The 20,408-nt window shown below is 35.2% G+C and overlaps 1 protein-coding gene across 5 annotated transcripts in view; it reads left to right on the forward strand.

Moving 5' to 3' along the window:
* Positions 1–20,408, forward strand: part of LOC129758243 (protein qui-1) — a 457,546-nt gene that overhangs the window by 392,353 nt on the left and 44,785 nt on the right. For all 5 annotated transcript variants that reach the window (XR_008739925.1, XM_055755711.1, XM_055755712.1 and 2 more), the window contains one exon: positions 10,068–10,182. Coding sequence is in view for 4 of the 5 variants with exons in the window: in XM_055755711.1 (XP_055611686.1) it covers positions 10,068–10,182 (115 nt within the window). In the remaining variant the exon portion in view is untranslated. The remainder of the gene's footprint in view (positions 1–10,067; positions 10,183–20,408) is intronic.

Consider the following 20,408-nt stretch of genomic DNA (forward strand, 5'->3'; position numbering starts at 1 on the left):
CTACCAGAACAACTCTGGAGGGAAAAGTTCATTAGACTTCCATTCAAGCTGGGTGCATTGCATTGAGTTGGCTGCAGTTGGTTCCGGTGCAGTTTGAAGCCAGAGTTTTTACCAAAGTTTGCACAGAATGACAATTGTGATATAATTGAAGCATTTAAAGGGAAACAAAAACTATTTTTTTGCTATTTGAAATAGGTGAAATTTGAAAAAGAAGAAGAAACAAATGTTTTTGCTCTAAGATATTGAATTGTATCTCCAGACATTAAAATTAAGCGAGCAAAATACATGGCTTTCAAAAAAGAACAATTCTCTCTTCTACTGAATGTTTGTTAATCTAGAATAAAAAGTTTATTTTTTTTAATTGTCATGCTAAATCAACTCTTTTCCACTGTTTTTATTCATATTTACAAATTTTATTTTCAAAGCTTCAAAGAAGCGTTCAATCTCAAATATTTTTATGGATAACAAGCTGATCCCTTTCGAACTTCCCGTACCCCTTAAAAAAAAATTATGACTGAAATCGTTTGCCTGTCCCTAAATACTGCTTTTTATAAATTTGCATTTCAATAGAATGCATAGTAGCGTCATTACATCGCCAAAAAAGTGACTATTTCAAAAAAGTGATTATTCCCCTCTTGCTGAACCCGGATACAGAATTTGATAGCAGAAACCGATTGTCCGTCTTAAAATATCCCCGCACGCCTAAATTTTGACAACTGAGCCACTTCACTACCACCAATGGCTTTTTTCGGATTTTTTCATGTAAAATACCGAACTTGTGTCCTTGAAAAGACCCCTTTGGGGTTTTTTGAATGCAGCTTCAAGAACAATGCACAATGGCGAAAAGTGTAAAAACCGCGAAAAAATTCAATATCTTCCCTCCCACATGAACCAAATATATGAAAATATTCTTTCCTCCAGTAAAAATGTTTGGAAAATCGATTGGACATGATTTTAGAATCCGCACGAGCTTACAAACGGAGATATAGTGCCTTTTCAACCCCTTATTCCCCAATATTTTGCAAACAATCCAGATAAACACTGATTAGGAATAAAAAAAATATGATCAAAAATAGAACTATCTTGTGTGATTTTTTTCGAGGAATCGAATGAAGACTGTTTGAGCCACTGCACGCATTGGAAAATGGAGTTATGGCTGTTTTAACCCCTAATTCTCCTAAATGTTTTACATGATGCAAAACAAGTTCTGACTCGGAATTTTTGAACCAAATGAGACTTATTTTGTGTGAATTTTTTTTTTCGAGTAATCAAACGAAAGCTATTTCAGAGGGTAAATCAGCAATTGTTCCATTTTCCGATGCCTAAGATAGTTTAAACAGCCTTCATTCGATTCCTCGAAAAAAATCACACCAGATAGTACTTATTTGATTTAAAATTTTCAAGTGCGAACAAGCTTTTTACTGAATTAATTGAAAAATGTTGGGTAATTGAGGGTAAACAGCCATAACTCCAGGCCATAACTGCGTGCGGTGACTGAAATTGCTTTCGTTTGATTTCTCGAACAAAAAAACCACACAAGATAAGTCTCATTTAATTCAAAAATTCCACATCAGAACTTATTTTTCTGAATTAATTGAAAAAATAGGGGAGAAGTAAGTTAAAACAGAAAAAACTACATAGCCTAAGTCCCATTTGGTTTAAAATTATCAAGTACGAACATGCTTTTCTGCAAAAGGTTAAGAAATAAGGGGAATAAGGGGTTAAACAGCCATTACTCCATTTTTAAAAGCGTGCTTTGGCTCAAATAGCCTTCGTTATATTTCTCGAAAACAATCTTATTTGAAAGGTTTCATTTGCTCGAGAATTTCCCAGTCCGAACAAGCTTTCTCTAATCTATATGAGAAATGTTGAGAAACAGCCTTTATTCGATTCCTGGGAAAAAATTTCATAAGATAGGATTCATTTGGTTCAAAGTTTTTAAGTCTGAACATGTTTTTTTCTTAATTAATTGATAAATTAATTGGAGGAATTGAGGGTAAAATCAGCCATAACTACTGTTTACGATGCGTGCGGTTGCTTGAACAGCCTTCATTCGATTACTCGAAAAAATCATTACTTCGTAAAATAGATTGATGATCAGCTACGGAATGTTCAAAAAAATTTTATTATGTGTCCAAGAAAGCTGAAGTTGGAAACTATACGTTGCACATAAGGATATATTGTTCCTGAATTTTTTTTAAAATTATGACCACCAAAATTGTAAAAATGTGATATAATCATGCTTTACAATCAATGAATGGTCAAAATTATTCAAGTCACACCAGATTATTTTTAAAAGAGGATTAGAAAGTTGACATAATTTGGCACATTTTCTCATCATTATATTTCTTAAATACGAAACACATGATTTTTTACGAATTTTCTAAGGCAGCTGGTTTTCGAACATTTTGTCAATTTGCAATTTATTTTACATTTTATTTATCATATTTTTGTAAACGATCGCAGCACTATTGTAATCACACCACTAGAATTGGTAAAAAATATTCGCTTTCTGGTGAACATAAATTTACTGCGAAAATCTCGCGTTAGTACACTCAAAACCCAGTGCAAAGTTGAATTAAAGTGTTAGAAAATCTAAGAAATTACAAATCAAAAAAAGATACAAAAATCAGCAATGTGTTTCGTATTTAGAAAATCTAGAAATGCAAAAATGTGCCAAATTACGTCAACTTTCCAATCCAATCTTTCAAAATTTATCTGGTGTGACGATTCATTGATAGAAACGTACGATTTTTATACCACTTTTTTACATTTTTGGTGGTTATGATCTTGAAAAATTTTGAATAATATACTCTTATATGCAACGTATAGCTTCTTACTTGAGCTTTCTTGGACACGAAGTAAATTTTTTTCTTAGCATTCCATAGCTGATCTGCTGTCATTTTTCCGAAGCATGTTTTTTCGGATTTATTCTCCTAGACTTTAACTGACGGAAAACTGAAGTGTTGTAGGTGAGTTCTGTCTGAACAATATATTCGCGTTACGTTACGAGGTTTCCAAAACTATAAATTTAGATAAAAATCGGTTGAGAAACAAGCAAGGCTAGGAGCAAGGTTGCTGAAATCACAGAAAAATCTCTAATTACACTGAATTTTGAGCAGATTTTCATCACAGAATCTGTGTCACAGAACAAAAAATTTAGAAATATTCACAGATTTTATTCAGAGAATTTTTGAATTTTGAATGGATTTACAAAATTTTAATTTTATAGCGAATATGAAATTAATTTTTTTTACTTTGATTTTGAAAAGTATGATAAGTTTTATAATCTTAATTTATTCTTCCCAACTAAAACGTTAACAAGACCCAATTTTTCATGAATTTTAAATGAAAATACAGGAAATAGCATCACAGAAATCCATCACAGAATTTTCGGGTAAAATCACAGAAACTAAGAAATTTTTCTTAAAAAACACAGAAAATTTGTTCGGCAACCTTGTTCAGGAGTGTCAAACAAACACTCCAAGGACTATAACGGGAAAAAATTTCAGGGACGGATGCGGGTTAAGAGGTTCAAAAAGGCTTTTGTCAGACGAAAAGTATGATTTTTGAATCCAATTTGAAAATTTCTTTTTTACACTTTTATTGCTTATTTGTTTTCGATCAGGAAACAGAGTTTTAAAAAATCTTGATGTAAAGGGTGATACGGTCAAAATTTGGTCAAGGGAAAACGCGTGTAAATCGGTGAAATCGTTTATTTAAAAAATCAAATTAAATTTCTTTTTCAAGTTTAATTAGTATAAAATTCAGGAAAAATATTCAGTTAGGCTTCCGCTTTTCCAAATCCGAATTGCCGGGCCTTACGCTTAACCCCTGCCATTAGATTTTGTACAGCCACCTTGTCCACCTTCTTTGCCGCAGAAAGCCAGTTTGTCTTGAACTGCTGCTCGACCTTAGCAGTTTTTTCGGTCTTCTTTAGGTTCCGCTTGACAATATCCCAGTATTTCTCAAATGAGCGGAGCCATACGCAAGTAATTTTCGTTTACTGTGTATAAGAATTAAAACAATTCAACACTCAAATTTAACTTCAACTTTGCCATTGAAATTTAAGTAAAAATGTTAGAGTATAGCTTTTTAAATAGATATTCTCTTGAACAACTGTAAGATTGTCATCGAAACTCGATATATCCATAACTGATTCAATAAGTCATGAAAGATTATTATTTTATTTTTTTTCTCGATCATTTCTAGTTTTGTATCATGAAATTTATACATGATTAAGTACATATGTATCATTTACTGTTTTTTAACATACTGATATTAAAAATAATATGTCCAATGCAAAGCAAGAAACGAAGAAGCATGTTTGCTATCGAATTTGTTATTCAAATGTACAAGATAAAGTGGAATAAAGGAAATGAAATTCTGAGAACCATTAAACTCCCATTTTAATTTATTTTCTGAGCTGATCAAGTTTTAAGAACTACACAGCAAAAAAAAATTAGTGATATTACATCAAAATCATGCACATAGTTTGAATTTCAAAATACATCTTATATTACATTATGTTGATGCACAGGCTACATACATTCGATGTAAAAATGTTACACTTATATTTGTATCACAGTAGACGAATTCAAGCACGCAAAATTGTACAGCTTCCAAGAGCAAGTTCACTGGTGTTGGAAAAAAGTGGTAGAAATTTTGATATTTTGAAAATTTTACCATGCAAAAATGTTTTCAAGATCTTGGGGCGTTGGATTTTTTTACAACACTGTTTCTATTTCAGCCGTATGTGATAGAAATATTGCTATTTTTGCATCACAGCATGCGAAAATATAACACGTGTTGTAAAAAAAACTAGAAGGCCACAGATCTTGAAAATATTTTTGCATGGCAAAATTTTCAAAATGTGCCGTAAGTGTCAAAATTTCTGCCACTTTTTCCCAACACCAGTGAACTTGCTCTAATGATATGACAAGTCGTTATTAGTTTCAATATTTCAGAATCTTTCTGATACATGCGATAAGTACCGAGTTTATTAATAACATATGTCCATCTTACGACTCAGATTACAGATATTGAATGGGATGAGAAACTCCAATCACAATAAAAAAAAAGTGAAATGGTTTGAAGCTATGATTTATAATTTATTAGATCTACACATGCTAATCTATCAACATTTCAGTCCTGGCTTGTAGTCGAGGTCCTGATCTTAATTTTGGCCTTCCCCTAAGACTGAAAACTGCTTAATCCCTTCAGGGGTAAAAATGATAACATCCAAATGATTTGCATTCTGAAAACAGGTTGCCGAGCACAGATTTCCGATCACCAATTTCACAATGGAATGCATCAGGTCCAATCCAGATCCACTTATTGTTGAGGTGCCGTACCCTTGAGATTTTTCCTTTGAATGACCACTGCATGTCAAAAAGATTTTCTAAAAGAATTATCAAAAAAAAACAGTTCAGAGCTTACACATTTTTAAACAACGTACTAACTTTGCGGTTGTTTTGAAATCCTCTTATGCTTTTTGATTCAAACGTCTCGGAGTAAATTGACCTTAAACGGAAAAGAATTGGAAAAAACTTAGAACAATGACTTTGCTTAGACTATTTATTAACCTTAATAGCACTTACCGGCAAAAGACACATCCCCGAGATTTACAACCGGTCCCCAACTTTTCAATGCGAGAAATTTTGAACTGTCAATCTAGGTAAACATTGGCTACTTGATGTAATACTACAGAACAGGTTGTGATATTACACAAAACGACATGTTCGCAGCATGTGCATAACAACGAATGTAATAAATAATGCATAGAATGGCTAACGTATCCTCAAATTACATCGGCCATCGTTACATTATTTTTAGCTGTGTAAATACAGCAAAACGAATTTTGAAAACCTTGCTTTAATGTGATTTGAGAACTGAAATCATTTTCATGCTCCTTTTGCTGAATTTATTATAAGTTGTCTACCAAATCTATCTTCAAATGTTCAGAATAAACGCTATTAAATACAGCATTGATTCTGGTTTATAATCACGATACTTACTTACTTAATGATCCCGCGCCGATCCTCCGGTGCATAGGGCCGTGGTAAAAGACCTCCACTGTTGACGATCCGGAGCCAGCGTCTTCACCTGGTCACAGTCAAGATTCTCGTCGACAGTTCGGATTTCAGCGGCTAGGCTTCGCCGCCACGAATTTTTGGGTCTGCCTCTTCTTCGATGACCTTCTGGATTCCAATCTAGCACTTCTCTGCAAATCTCGTTTTCATCTCTTCGCAGCGTGTGCCCAATCCATCTCCACTTACGTTCCCGAATCTCGATTTCTAGCGCCTTTTGATGACACCGGCGATGTAGTTCCTCATTCGAGATCCAGTTGCCAGGCCACCAAGCGCGGATGATATTCCGCAGGCAGCGGTTTACAAATACTTGCAGTTTTCGCGTCGTTACCGCATATGTGCACCAAGTTTCGCACCCGTACAGCAATACGGATTTGACGTTTGAGTTGAAGATTCGGATTTTTGTTCGTAGAGAGATCTGGCGTGACCGCCAGATGTTTCGGAGACTCGCAAACGCAAATCGGGCCTTTCTGATCCGTGTTTCGATGTCTTTTCTGGTACCACCATCAGGCGTAATCTGGCTACCAAGATACTGGAAGCACTCCACTTTCTCAACTTGTTGCCCAGCTACCATGAAACTGGAGGGATTTCCTGTGTTGATCTCCATCGACTTGGTCTTTCCGACATTGACTTTGAGACCTGCTGCCTTGGAACTTTCGGTGAGGTCGTCGAGTTTGCTCTGCATATCTGGTTGTGTTTGGGCAAGCAAAACAATATCGTCAGCCAGGTCAAGGTCGTTCAGTTGCTCCATTGTTGAAGGATTCCACGGCAATCCTCGGTTCGGTGCACAGTCAATCGATCCAATCAGAATCTCATCCATTACGATTAGAAAAAGTAGCGGTGATAGAATACATCCTTGTCTCACTCCAGCAGTTACCGGGATTGGTTCGGACAAGACACCGAAAATGCCTCATACTGTGCTTCGATGAGATGGACTAGTTTCTCTGGGACCCCTCGTCGCCTTAGAGCCGCCCAGATGTTTTCATGGTTAAGTCGGTCGAATGCTTTTTCGAAATCAACGAACACCAGCAGAAGAGAGTCCTGGAATTCGTTGATTTGTTCCAGTATGATTCGTAGCGTTGTGATGTGGTCCACACATGATCGTCGAGATCGGAATCCAGCTTGTTGCCGTCGGAGTGTAGCGTCTATTTTCTCCTGGATCCTGTTCAGAATCACTTTGCAGAGTACTTTGAGGGTTGTACAGATCAACGTTATGCCTCTATAATAAGAAAAAAAAAAAAAGAAAAACGTTATGCCTCGCCAGTTACCGCACTCTGTCAGGTCTCCTTTCTTCGGGACCTTTACGAGGATACCCTGCATCCAGTCGGCCGGGAATGTTGCAGTATCCCAGATGTCAGCGAAAAGACGGTGCAACATTTGTGCTGATAGGGCAGGGTCGGCTTTCAGCATTTCAGCAGGGATGCAATCGATCCCAGGTGCTTTGTTGGATTTCATGTTTTTGATTGCCGTTTCTATTTCAGCCAGCGAAGGCGCTTCCGAGTTGACGCCATTTATGCGACTTACTGTTGGCGCTTCGAGCTGCGGATTCTGTTGGCCATCGCTATTCGTGACTCGGAAGAGTTGTTCGAAGTGCTCAGTCCATCGTTTGAGCTGATCTGTTCGATCGGTCAATAACTGACCTGCTCGGTCTTTTAGCGGCATTCTTGCATTAGTCCTTGCACCACTGAGGCGGCGAGAAATGTCATAAAGTAATCGGATATCTCCATTGGCGGCGGCTCTTTCTCCCTCTTCGGCTAGGGAGTTTGTCCAGGCTCTCTTGTCTCGTCTACAATCTCGTTTAACTGCCTTTTCCAGCTCCACATATCGTAAGCGGGCGGCTGCTTTGGCTGACCCGGTACATGCCTGCTCAATTCCGACTTTCGCTTTTCTCCGATCATCGACCATCCTCCAAGTTTCATCCGACATCCATTAACTTCTTCTTCCACAAACTTTACCAAGAGTACCATGGCTCGTAGTGATAAAGGCATTCTTGATTCCACACCACTGTTCTTCGACTGTTCCGTCTGTCGGCAATTCCGAGGCTCGAGATTCTAGCTGTTCAACGTATGCCCTTTTCACCTCTGGATTCTCCAACCGGCGGACGTCGTATCGACACCCGACTTTCTCCTCGCGCCGTTGGACACGCGCAACTCTCAGTCGTATTTCGCCAAGGACGAGGTGATGGTCAGATCCAATGTCTGCGCTTCGCTTGTTGCGGACATCAAGAAGGCTCCTTCTCCATTTTCGGCTGATGCAGATGTGGTCAATTTGATTTTCTGTTCGGCCATCTCGGGATACCCAAGTGACCTTATGTGCTGGTCGATGGGGGAAGAGCGATCCACCGATCACCATGTTGTTGTTGCCACAAAATTCTACAAACAGCTCTCCGTTTTCGCTCATCTGTCCTAAGCCATGGCGCCCCATGATGCGCTCAAGGTCCTGATTGTCGGAGCCAATCTTTGCGTTGAAGTCGCCCAAATGGATTTGAATGTCACCCTTCGGAATTCTCTCAACCACGCTGTTCAGTTGACTGTAAAACTGCTCTTTCTCCTGCAAGTCGGCAACGTCAGTTGGCGCATAACACTGGACCATTGTAAGGTTTCTTACCCGTGTTCTAAATCTGGCTACGATTATTCTTTCGTTTATCGGTTCCCATCTAATGAGGGCCGCGTAGGCTTGCGGGCTTAACAGGAAACCAACTCCTCGTTCCCGAGTAGCATGTTCTCCTCGTATGCCAGAGTAAAGCAAGACTTGCCCGGATTGTGTCTTGTGTTCTCCAGTATTAGGCCAACGGACTTCGCTCAGTCCCAGAATTTCAAGCTTGAGGCGGCTAGCCTCTCTAGCAAGTTGTTCCAGTTTGCCTTGTTGGGCAAGGGTTAAAACATTCCAAGTTCCAATTCGTGTCCGTGTTTTCATGCTAAAAGTCGTCGCCAAAGTTCTAGGTCGGTCATTTCTTTCGGATTCCGTAACAATTTCAAATCGGGAGCAGTAGGTTGTTAGCCTAAAGTCCCTATCCCGCGATAGGGCTGCCATCTTGGACTTAGCTGGCGGGAGCCGCATTTCATAAATTCAGCCGCTTGCTGCAAGACAGACGCTGTTTGAGCCGCCCCTGACCTGGAGAACAGACGCTCGGTTGTTGTTGCACGCCGCCCCTGACCTGGGGAACAGACGCGTGCGGCCACCTTCTCAGTCTGCATGCGACCAAAGCATCCACCGGGGTTGGGTACCCGATCTCCGCTTAGGTTACTCGCACCCCAGCCGGCACCGCGGGGAGGTAGAGATAGGAGTTGTGAATAAGAGGTGATATGACCACTATGGGGTCTCGTGTTGCACATTATCCACCGTTTACCAGCCAAACGGTACATATGCTGTAATTTCTTTTGAACAAAAATAAGCTTTATTGTCCTGTGTCGTTGGTAAATGTTTGATATTTTCATCAGTTTCAAATTATTTCAAACAGTTGAAAATGTATTCTTATTTTTGGAGGAAATCACTATACTTAAAAAAAAATATTTCAGATAGCACTTTTTACAGGCAACAAAATGCTGTCAAAACTGTGTATGTCCGATAACTAGGAAATTAACTATCATCAATAGAATGTGTCTCATTTCTTAATGAACTAAGCTTTACATGAGGCTTTATGGGTTTTTAATCTTGTGTGATGTTGTTGCATACTTTCAACAACCCATTCTGGGTTAAGTTTCTACAATAAGATCAATGAAAGTTTTATGGTTCTGTTTATAAAAATTGTCAGTTGTAAAACAAAAAAAATAATGAATAATTCCAATAAAATAAATAAATCAATACAGAACTCCAGTTTTCGCATCCTTCCAACAACTAACGGTGGTAGTTTTCAAAATATAATTAGTCACAATCAACACCCTCTCTTGTGCCCTAGCCCTTCCGCAGTGTGTCATCGATTCGCAACTTAATCTTACTTTCTTTCTCTCTTTCTTTTTTTTTCATCCCCCCAAACAGCGAACACATAGCGCCGGTAATGTGTGTCACGCTAGCCCTGGACAACAACAAATACATCATCAGCGGTGGAGACGATTCCTGTATCATCATCTCGCTCTTCGAAAGCGGGAAGCTGGTAATTCTGTGATTCTGTTTGACATCGTTTTGCACTTTCTCGGTGGCTGGAGCTTTTCCCGGAACTGTCTGTTGATATCTCGCTCGATGCGAAGGAGTGTGTGCCTTCCTTGTATCGACCCATGTGGTTTCTTTGAACCATACACACACATACACAAAATACATTTCGCGTGCATTTTGCAATGCCAGATTCGTTCCATTTGTTCTTATCGCTTCGTAGAATGCTGGACAGAATATAAATAAACCAATAGATCGTTGCTGTTAGATTTTAGATCATTTTCGATTATGGCAATGCAATTGGAAATAGATTAAGATGTATTTTACAAGTCTTGAACCTTTTATAAACGTAGCAATGCAATCAAAAACCTGAAATCGGGAATATGAATTTTAAATGAAATTCAATAACGAGTTTGAAATATCCATGGAATCGGATTTTTTTTTCTGAATAACTTTACTTCAATGTTCCAACAGTCGGAATGAAACATTCTACAACTGAGGAGCTTAATTTATTAATGGTGGCTCCAGAGAGAACAGCTTCATTTGTAATGCTTTTGAGGAACGCTACGACCGCTGTATGCTTTTTCAGATATTATCACCTACCTACTTCAAGATCCAAATAACTTGTATATTATCAATTTTCTATTGACCAAAAGCTATCCAATCAACGCTTTTTTTTAACGGAAGGGATATTTGTCTTGATATTTTATTTTTTATTGAATATTATCTTAATCTGACTTTTTTTTGTTTCGATAATAGTAGTTTTAGCATCTTTGTGTCATTCGCGACTTTTTGTCAACGATGCGGTTGGCGGATAGTTATTGAATAACTTATCCGATACAACTGTGTTCCATTTATAATCTTGAGCTCAGACAAATAATCTGACAGATGATTTCAATGCACATACACAGAATCCAAAAAGTAACTCTGCACTCTGATTGTGAATGAATATATTGTTAATACAGCCTTAATTAAAGTTGAGCTGATTAAAAAGGTATCTTTAAAAATATCTTTCCAAAGCCATAATGTACGTCTCGGTGGTCGAGTGATTAGCGTGGTAAGACGGTAATCGCTAGTTCACTGATGGCATGGGTTCGATTCCCATCTCGGTACTGGGTGTTAAATGTTAATATTAAGTTGTCCACGTCAATTATTCAGTCTGTAAAGCCTAAATCGGCTAAGACGGTGTATGTCTTTTCAAAATAACAGACAGCATTGAATTTGATTATTAAAACTCAGATTTTCTGCTGCAGATACAGTGTACAGAGCTTTTTTCAATTAATACAAGGAATTTATTTATTTACGTTTTTATTTATTTATTTTTTGTTCATCAAGTTATGAAGTGTGATGGAAAACTATGAAAATTGATAAATAAAATAAAACGAGAAATTTTAAAACTATCTTCCCAGTTTGCCTTTTCTTTTTTTTATGGTGGCTCCAGAGAGAAAGAGAACGTTGCACAAATCATAGTGTCAGGTAAACTATGTGAATCAACACCGTGTCGATGCTTATTTTTTCATGCATTTTGAAATACCTGACCGGTGTTAATGTCTTGGAGTTTTTGGATTTATGAAAAATTTATCATTCCTTATTAATTTACAAATATCTAGTCAATTGACTCAATCGAAGTTGATGCAAACAGCAGCAGAGTGCTGATGAATCTTTTTGATCAATTTCAGTAATTGTGTTAAAATACATGGAGACTTTTTGATGATAAATTATGTTTCTCTCAATAAGTTGGTTACTTTAGGGAGTAAGAGAGAGTAATAAAAAATATATTAAGAAAGTGACGGAGTAAAAAAAAAATTAAGCTTATTTCGGAAAATGATGAATTTACCTTAAAAATTTCAATTTTCGTCTGATGATTATAAAATTGTCTGACACACAATAAACTTTTCGAAAATCAATAAAGGCATTCTTAAAGGTGATTGACATTTTTATCCTATAGTATTTATCTGAGTAAGCGTTTCATAAAAAATAACCTTGATTTAAGGATTTTTTATTTTTCCTAAGAATCATTATGAACAGTTGTAAAAAAAAGTATTTATGAAAAAATATTTAAAAATGACGATTTTTAATTTTTTTTCTACTAAAGCTGATGCAAAATTGTTTCTTGCGAAAAAAAAATCTTGTTACAGGCAGCAATAGTTAGGAAGTGAAAGAAGTGTCATGATATTCATTTTTCATCTTCATGATTATTTTGAATTACACATCTGAAGTAAATCAAAAATTTTTTAGGCTAAAATAACGAAAATCATATAAACATGGAGGAAATAATAAGTTTGAAAAACATTGCTTATGTATTTTTGCCTTGTGTATAAATTAAATTTTACACAAATAGAGAGACACGAATGCCACAAGGTGGTAAAGTGTCATAAATAAACCAAAAAAAGCATCAGAATTCTGATTGAGTTTTTAAAAATTTGGTTGCTTGTTAATAGGAATTCGTTTCTGAACAATAAATTTTGAATGATATTGTACTCATTCAAAAGATTCTGGTTTTGTATTATGAAAATCTTAATTGCTTTTCTGTTTCCGGATTCTGTATCTAGTTTGGGATTTTTGATTTTCGGTTTGAATCATCATTAAAAAATAGAAAAGAAAAGCTGTTTTGTAATCGTTCAAATTAGGTTTTGCATTTCCTTCCAAATTGGATGCAAAATTTTTGAAACTCATATTCATATACAATTACCTATAATTTTCCATAAATTAAAAAAAAAATTAGAAACCTTCCTGGGTTTTGTTGATTAACATTCGAAGTATTTTTTTTGTAAAAGCATTTGTAAAAGCAGTTTTTATACGTATTTTTTTTTTAAACCCAACAATTTTTTTTCAATTTAAATTTGAGGAATTCAAACAATATAATGCTTCAAAATGGCGATTCAGAATTGAAAAATTAGAATCAGATTCATCATTTTATTAAATTTTATTCATTTTATCTATTTCTCTTAAATTCAAATTCTGGGTTCAGATGCAAAATTATGATCTTGAATTTATATTCAAAATTTAGATCAAGATTCTACTCGTAAATGAGTTTCACAATCAAGATAAACTATCAAAATTACTTTTTCGTTGGAGATAATCTATATTTCATTTTGTTTATTTAACTTCAAATTTTAAATTCTTCAACAAGTCATTTTGAATACATAATTCAACTTAAAACTACATACTAAAAGTACAGGGTGACAAAAAAGTCCGGTCACACAGGGAAACCTCAATATCTCAAAGAATAAGAAGAAAATCTGAATCTGGCTTTCATAGCTTTATTCAGTAATTCATAAAGATACTTCACAGATGATATCTCGGAATTACACCACCTTTATCTGATCGAACCAGCTTAAGACGTCTCGGAAAGTCGTCGCAAGCGGCGCGCACCTGCTCCATCGGCATCTCGTCCCAGATTTGCGTGATAACTCGCTCGAATTGCTCCAAATTTGCTATTTTATAATGTTTTAGCTTCGACATCATGTATCCCCACACGAAACAATCCAGTGGATTCAGATCCGGAAACGACGGAGGCCATCCATTCTTCGAAATGAAATCGGTCAAGTTTTTTCACACTACGCCTGAACAACCTTTGCGGTATGGAATGCTGCGCCATCTGTCAGGAAGCAAGACTGACGTCTTATTTTGGAACCAGGAAACGTTCAGCTTGTCCGCAGGAGCCTGCTGGAGGCTCACACTCCAAACTCGATCATTTTGGCGATTGACTGTTTGCTCCAAAACGAACAGCTTCTCGTCCGAAAAAATAAGCTCGTCATCTACGCGCCAAACCGAGCAGCGATAACAGCTGCCCTTAACTCTGCCATGGCTCACAACTCAATGTAAACAAACTGCACAAGAACGAAACTCTGCCACTTTGGGCAGCAGAGTTAGCCCTTTCATTTGACATATAGAAGGCACCAAAGAGATGCAACGTGTAGGCTACAGGTGTCCCCATAAAAGTGTGACCAAGGCCGGATTAAAGGGGGGGCAAAAGGGGCAATTGCCCCGGGCCCCCCGGCTCAGGGGGGCCCCCCGAGGGAAAAATAAAATTTTACATTACTTTAATCATACTACCTCGATTTCTACAAAACTATGAAAAGAAATCAAAACAAGAAAATCGGAATAAAAACTGGAAATATCACAACTAAAGGGGCCCCCGTGAAATAATATCTAGAATAGTTTTTCTTTAACATAAATTAAGGGGGCCCCCTAGAGAACCCAACCCAAAATCTGGACAAAAATAATGTAAACCGAATTCAAAAAAAAAATCATGACAATATTAGGAAAAACATCTCAATTTTTCTTTTTTATCGAAACATCTCAGTCAGGTAAAATAAAGAAAAACATCTCCTAATTTTCATTACATGCAAACGTCTTGCACAATTATAATGTTTAGTATTTCGTTAACTTTCCAAGTAATGGTTTCTGCTCTTAAATAGCAGCTAATTTCGTCAAAACTGGCTCACAGTGCTAAGAGAGAACAGAGAAGCTTTATGATAAACATTTCAAAATTTTACCAGGGATCAAAATTTTGGATCAATGGACAGTACTGAGTTGCTTTATAGAATTTCCATCCCAATTTTTGTCTTAGGTTCAAAATTCGTATTTAAACATTTTCAACTGATTTAAACAAAATTTTACCATATACTGACTGAAGTAAATATCTCGCATTTAGCATATCATTTTCCAAATGATCATTCTCAAATTATCATTAATACGATCTCATAGTTGAGTTGCTAATATCATTGAGTGATTCTTTTAACATGAATATTCCTATGTAATTTTCATCTTTCATTTTTCCAGATTTTCAAGTCTTGCGTTGTTACTTCAGTTACTGAATTTCATCTCCATGGTTTTTCTGAATTTTGAGAACTCATGATCTTTGTTTTAGGTTCTAAACTCATTTGGATTCCTCATCTGAATTTTTTCAATGATAACTGATTCTGTATTTTTAACATTTAATCTTTATTCTGAATTGATTTTTTTCAAACGATCATTTTTTCATTTATACCCCTTTGGTTTCGGGAGCATCGAATGAAACTTTTGTCACATTCAGAATAACATCCCACGAAAACGATTTGTTTGTATTTCAAAGGTATAAAATTGGAATACACATTTGGTGCAACTTCTGCTTTGGTTTTGGAATCTCATTTTTTTTTATTTTATTCATATTTCGTTCCTCAAAACTTGATTTGAACTTATGATTTAGATTTAAGACACTGAATTGTGGTTCTGAAAATAACAGTATTTAACCAACTAAAATTCTAGAACAAAAGATGCTTAATTTAAGGTTACTTCAATGATCCACTTGATAAATTTGGGTTTCGAGGTGGATCATATATGCTCCATTGGGAAAATAACAACATATAAGGTGCAAATGAAAATAAGAAATAACGGCAAAAATACGTGAAATTTAATCACCGCATTGATCACAAATCCTGATTTGTAAAATATTTCTAGGATATAGCCATCCCTCAAAACTCAAACTACTGAAATTTACGAAATTTTTATTTTTGCCTTGAACAATGGCCGCCATGACACTTGTCGCCAGAAAAAACAGAATATTACGTTTTAATAAGAACTTACATAAGTTTCAATATTTTTTCAGATCAGTGGTTATTTAAGTAGCTGAAATACCTTTCCTGAAGAGAAAAAACTTTTGACGGAGTGATTTTCATGTGTATTGATAAAAAGCTCAGCAAAATGAAAAGTGCGTTTTGTTCCTAGTGTATCACCTGTGATCCACTTTACTTATTCGAAAATTTTAGTGGAAATCTAAGCAAACCATTATTTGATTTTGTTTACGCAAGCAACCTTCTGCACGTCAGTATTTTATTTGATGATAATTATGAAAACTTGTCAAGCAACAGAACAACAAATGACGACTTGATTTAAATTCGAAAAAATAAGACTTTTGTACAGCTTTTCACCTGCCGAGTAAAACCTAGTGAATCGATTCTCTTCAAATTTGGTGCAATGTTTCTTCACGCATATCTACCTACACATTTAGTGAGGAAATGGTGTTGATCCAAAATGCCAAGTTCAAATGCGAGCTGTGCAAAGTTGTGGATCACCTGTGCTACCATGGGAAGGAAAAAGTTGAAGCTTTGAATTCTTAAACTCTTATATCTGTATCTCTATAGAGATTGAATTTAATTATTTTGTTTATTTTTTTGAATTTTGTATTTTATGTTTCAAATTTTCATGATACTTTCCAATTGTCCAATTGTCAATGATGAAATGAAAAACATTTAAAATATCCATCCGGTCATTATTCTAAATAAGAGGATTTTATTTGTTGATAAGGGTATTAAAAAAATTGAGAATTAAATTTTGCATTTGGAAGCTCAAATCAGAGCTTTCATTTGAGAGAAATTTCTGAACTCTATCGCAATGTTTGCACTTGATTGATTGATAATTTTTATTTGAAGATACCAGAAACCATCTTCCACACAGACAACGTGACAATTTGAAGAGAGTATATTGAACTCATATCCAATTCTTTAACACGTTTAAAATAGTCAGGATAGCATTTGAAAAAAAAATGAATCAAAGGGGCCCCCCGAGAAAAATTGCCCCGGGCCCCCCGATGGCTTAATCCGGCCCTGAGTGTGACCGGACTTTTTTGTCACCCTGTAATATTTGAGATTGTTTTTTTTTTTTTCAATTTTTTTCAATAAATGAAAACGTTATTTTTGTTTATTTTTTAATCATCCCCAGGATTTTAATTATGGAGTTTATTTTCGATAAAAAATATTTTCTGTTTTCTTCCTGTAAAACAAATCGCAGAGAATTCCATACTTTTTGAGTATTGTTTACATTTGAAGTCGTAGTTTTTTCGAAAGCTTAATTCCAAACTATAAAATCAAAAACTTGAAAAAAGTTTACAAGAATCAGATTTGATTCACAAAATTTTTATCCTCTGTGGATCCGATCCTGCTAATGGTTTTTGTGCCAGTTTATAAGTTTTTTGAAGGAAATTTACTGCTGAGCAATTTTGTCGAAGACCGTTAGAGTGACCTACCCGGGATTTCCCAACCCCGAATTTCCGGGAATTAAAAAAATTGGGAATTCCTGAATCCCGGGAAACGCTAAAATATCTCGGAAATTCTCAAAGCTTATAAAACGTACCAAATTACTAAAAATTTGCACGATCTGAATTAGAAAAATAGATCGAATTGAGCAAAGAGAATGATAGTTTCTACCTTGATACATGTCTTAGACATAATAGTATTTTCGAAAACTTTGAATTTAATATGAAACACTTTTTCACTCGCAAGCTTAGTGTAAAAGTTAAAAAATGACAAAGAATCTATAAAACCAAACAATTCCAATGAAGAAACGAGAATCGGAGGTTGGAGGGATCAGCTGGACACAATATCTTTAGGCGTTTAAGTGGTTCGTCAAAGTGACCAATGGGTCGATTCACGATGATGTATTTTCCTTTTTTTTAAGGATAGCAAAAAACCAAGTTCCATTTTGTGAATTAAATTTAGCGCATTTTTTGGTTTCTCATGTTTATCTCTTTGGAAATGAACAGAAGCTGAAAATTCGTAAAAAAATTCGAAAAGGAGGTTTGTTTATTAAAATTTTTCAAACCCCTACTTCAACAAATTTGTTCTGGACCAACCCACTTTGCATTGAATATTCTGGGAAAGCGTGCCTACTTGAAATAAAAAATTCCATGTGGAAACTTCTAAAGAATTCGAATGTGCCAAATCAATTGTCCGGAAATTTTTTGTTTTGACCGGAAGCTGTAAAAAAAATGCACATACTTATACGACAACACTATTCAGGGACAGAAGAATCTAATAAAGGAAAATTCTCCGGAAAACATTGCGAAAGAAAGGTTTAACTATTATAAATTTTTACGATATGATATTTTCGAAGAATAAAAATAACGTCAGTTTAACCACTCATCACACTGACATGAGACTTATAGACGAAATTCCTCTCAGTTTTTGGCTAGAAGCCTCTTATCGTCGACATTGCGCGGCAGCAATTCGAGCATGAAAATTTAACTAATATCGACATTTTCGTTCATTTTCGAGCAGCGCTAAAAACCGAAATCGAGTGTCCAGTCAGTGATTTAACTTTAAAATTTAAGTCCATCTATTCCAGCTGGATTTATACACAAAATGATTGATTTTTCATTATTTGATACTGAAAACATCTAATTTTCTTTTTCATTTTTTTATCCCAAAATTGAGCTGAGTACTTTTGCTAAATATGTGTGAATGAGAATTAAATGAGGACCGAAATGTTTGCTTGGCTTCCTCAGCGTGCAAAATTGGAAATTAAGGAATCAAAACAGGAATCGCGAGATGTCAAAAACAGTGAGGCCAGGCAGTGCGTGAATCGACCTATAGTGATGAGATCGATAAAGCAGTGATGTCAGTTGAATTTTTTTTTCAATGCCAAAAGTCATTCTCTTGTTCAACAGCTAATTTTTTTGCCTGGTAAGATACGAAGCTACGGTCTTCGACAAAGTTTTTCAGTAGTAAATTTCCTTTGAAAAATTTATGCATTGGAACAAAAACAATTAGCAGCCTCGTTTCCACAAAAAAAACAAAAAGGATGATGTTTTTTCAGAGCAAAATACTCTTTTTTCCCATGCAAACTTAAAGTTCAAATTAAGTTATGTAAACGTTACTTAAAAAAATTTGCGAGAAATCATGGATGAGTTATGAACCAAGAGGAAGAAACAGGCTATGAGAAATTCAATAATGACCCCAAATCGACTCAGACTACTAGCACATTCTGACACGTCGCAGTTTTTGACACTTCTCAATTCTCTTAGTTCCTGAATTCAGCGCAGTCCACTTGTGAGGCAGACATAGATTAATTCTACGCTACATTGCTGAAAGCAAGGCCGTGCGAACGGGGGGGGTTTTAGGGGTTTAACCCCCCCCCCCCCATGAGGATTTTTTCCGAGTAAAATTTTCACCGAAGGGACGGAAAATTACTCGATCATAAAATGTATTTGAAAATAAGTGTTAACAAGCAAGTCAGAAATTTTTCTCGCCTCCGGCGGAATTCAATCTTAAATCTACCTTGGCTTGAGACATTTTGATCTACGATACTATTCGAATTGGTTTTTATTAAGAAGTGTAACTAAATAAGAACAGAGTTTGAAACTAACCATTTCTTTTAATTTAAAAAAAAATCGTTTATTGCATTACAAATGTTAAGCTGATATGAAATATTCTTCAAGAAACCAATTTCGACTAAATTTTATTACGTGTTAAATGCTCAACACAACACATAATTTACACAAAGCCACAAAATTTACATTTTTCTGAGGTGCAATGAATTAAAAAGGTAAATTTGACTTATTTGGGTACCCTGAATCTGAATATGCAATTTTTCTATCAGCTTTTGTAATTCAAAGGCTTTTGAAAATATGTAAAAAGTATTTGAGAAATTTCTGCATTGTTTATACAAAAACCCAAATCAAAAACATATCATTCAAAAATAAAAGTTCTAAATGAATTATCAACTTTCCTCAAGAATTCAAGTAGTTTGAGTTCCGCGAAAAAAATTATAAAATTTTATAAGTTTTTTTTTACTTTTTCATCATTTATCAAATTTTTACATTTTATAACAACTTATCACCAAAACTTAAAGCGTTTTAACAAATTTCATAAAAGATTCGAGTTCAGAACGCTAAAATCTACCAAATCAATAATTGGAAAAAATAATTATCAAAATGCTGTTGACTTTAGTCATCAATTAAATTATGTAAATTCTTATGGTGAAACGTGTTTATTGAAAAAAAAACTTCCTGAAATGTTTTAAAAAGGTTATCTTTTTTATTTTCATATTTTGTTTAAATTTTCAAATAAATTTTCCGAATTACAGTTTTTTCCAATTTTTTCATAAACATTTTTCAAATTTTTAAGTCGATATATTTAAATTTTAGAATAAACTTTAAAAAATTTGTTTTTTTAAATTCTGAATTTTTGTGTACTTGACAACATCTTAGTTTTTAAAAAGAAAAACAAAGTTTCAACCTTCTGTTTTTTCCAGGACCCAATATTTCAATCGAAAGTGACAAAATATTCAGAGCTTGTAATTTTAAACTTTAAAACCTGTGATTGAAAATTAAAAAACTTTTTATTAATTTTCCTTAGAAAAAATCGTCATTTATGAATCGATCATGATTTTTAAATTAATCTTTAAAAGTTTGAAACGTGATTTGAAGTAGGTAGCAACTTTAACTTAATTTTAAAGCGAAATGTTAAC

Source organism: Uranotaenia lowii, chromosome 3 (assembly GCF_029784155.1).
Source record: "Uranotaenia lowii strain MFRU-FL chromosome 3, ASM2978415v1, whole genome shotgun sequence".
Classification (NCBI taxonomy): Eukaryota; Metazoa; Arthropoda; class Insecta; order Diptera; family Culicidae; genus Uranotaenia; species Uranotaenia lowii.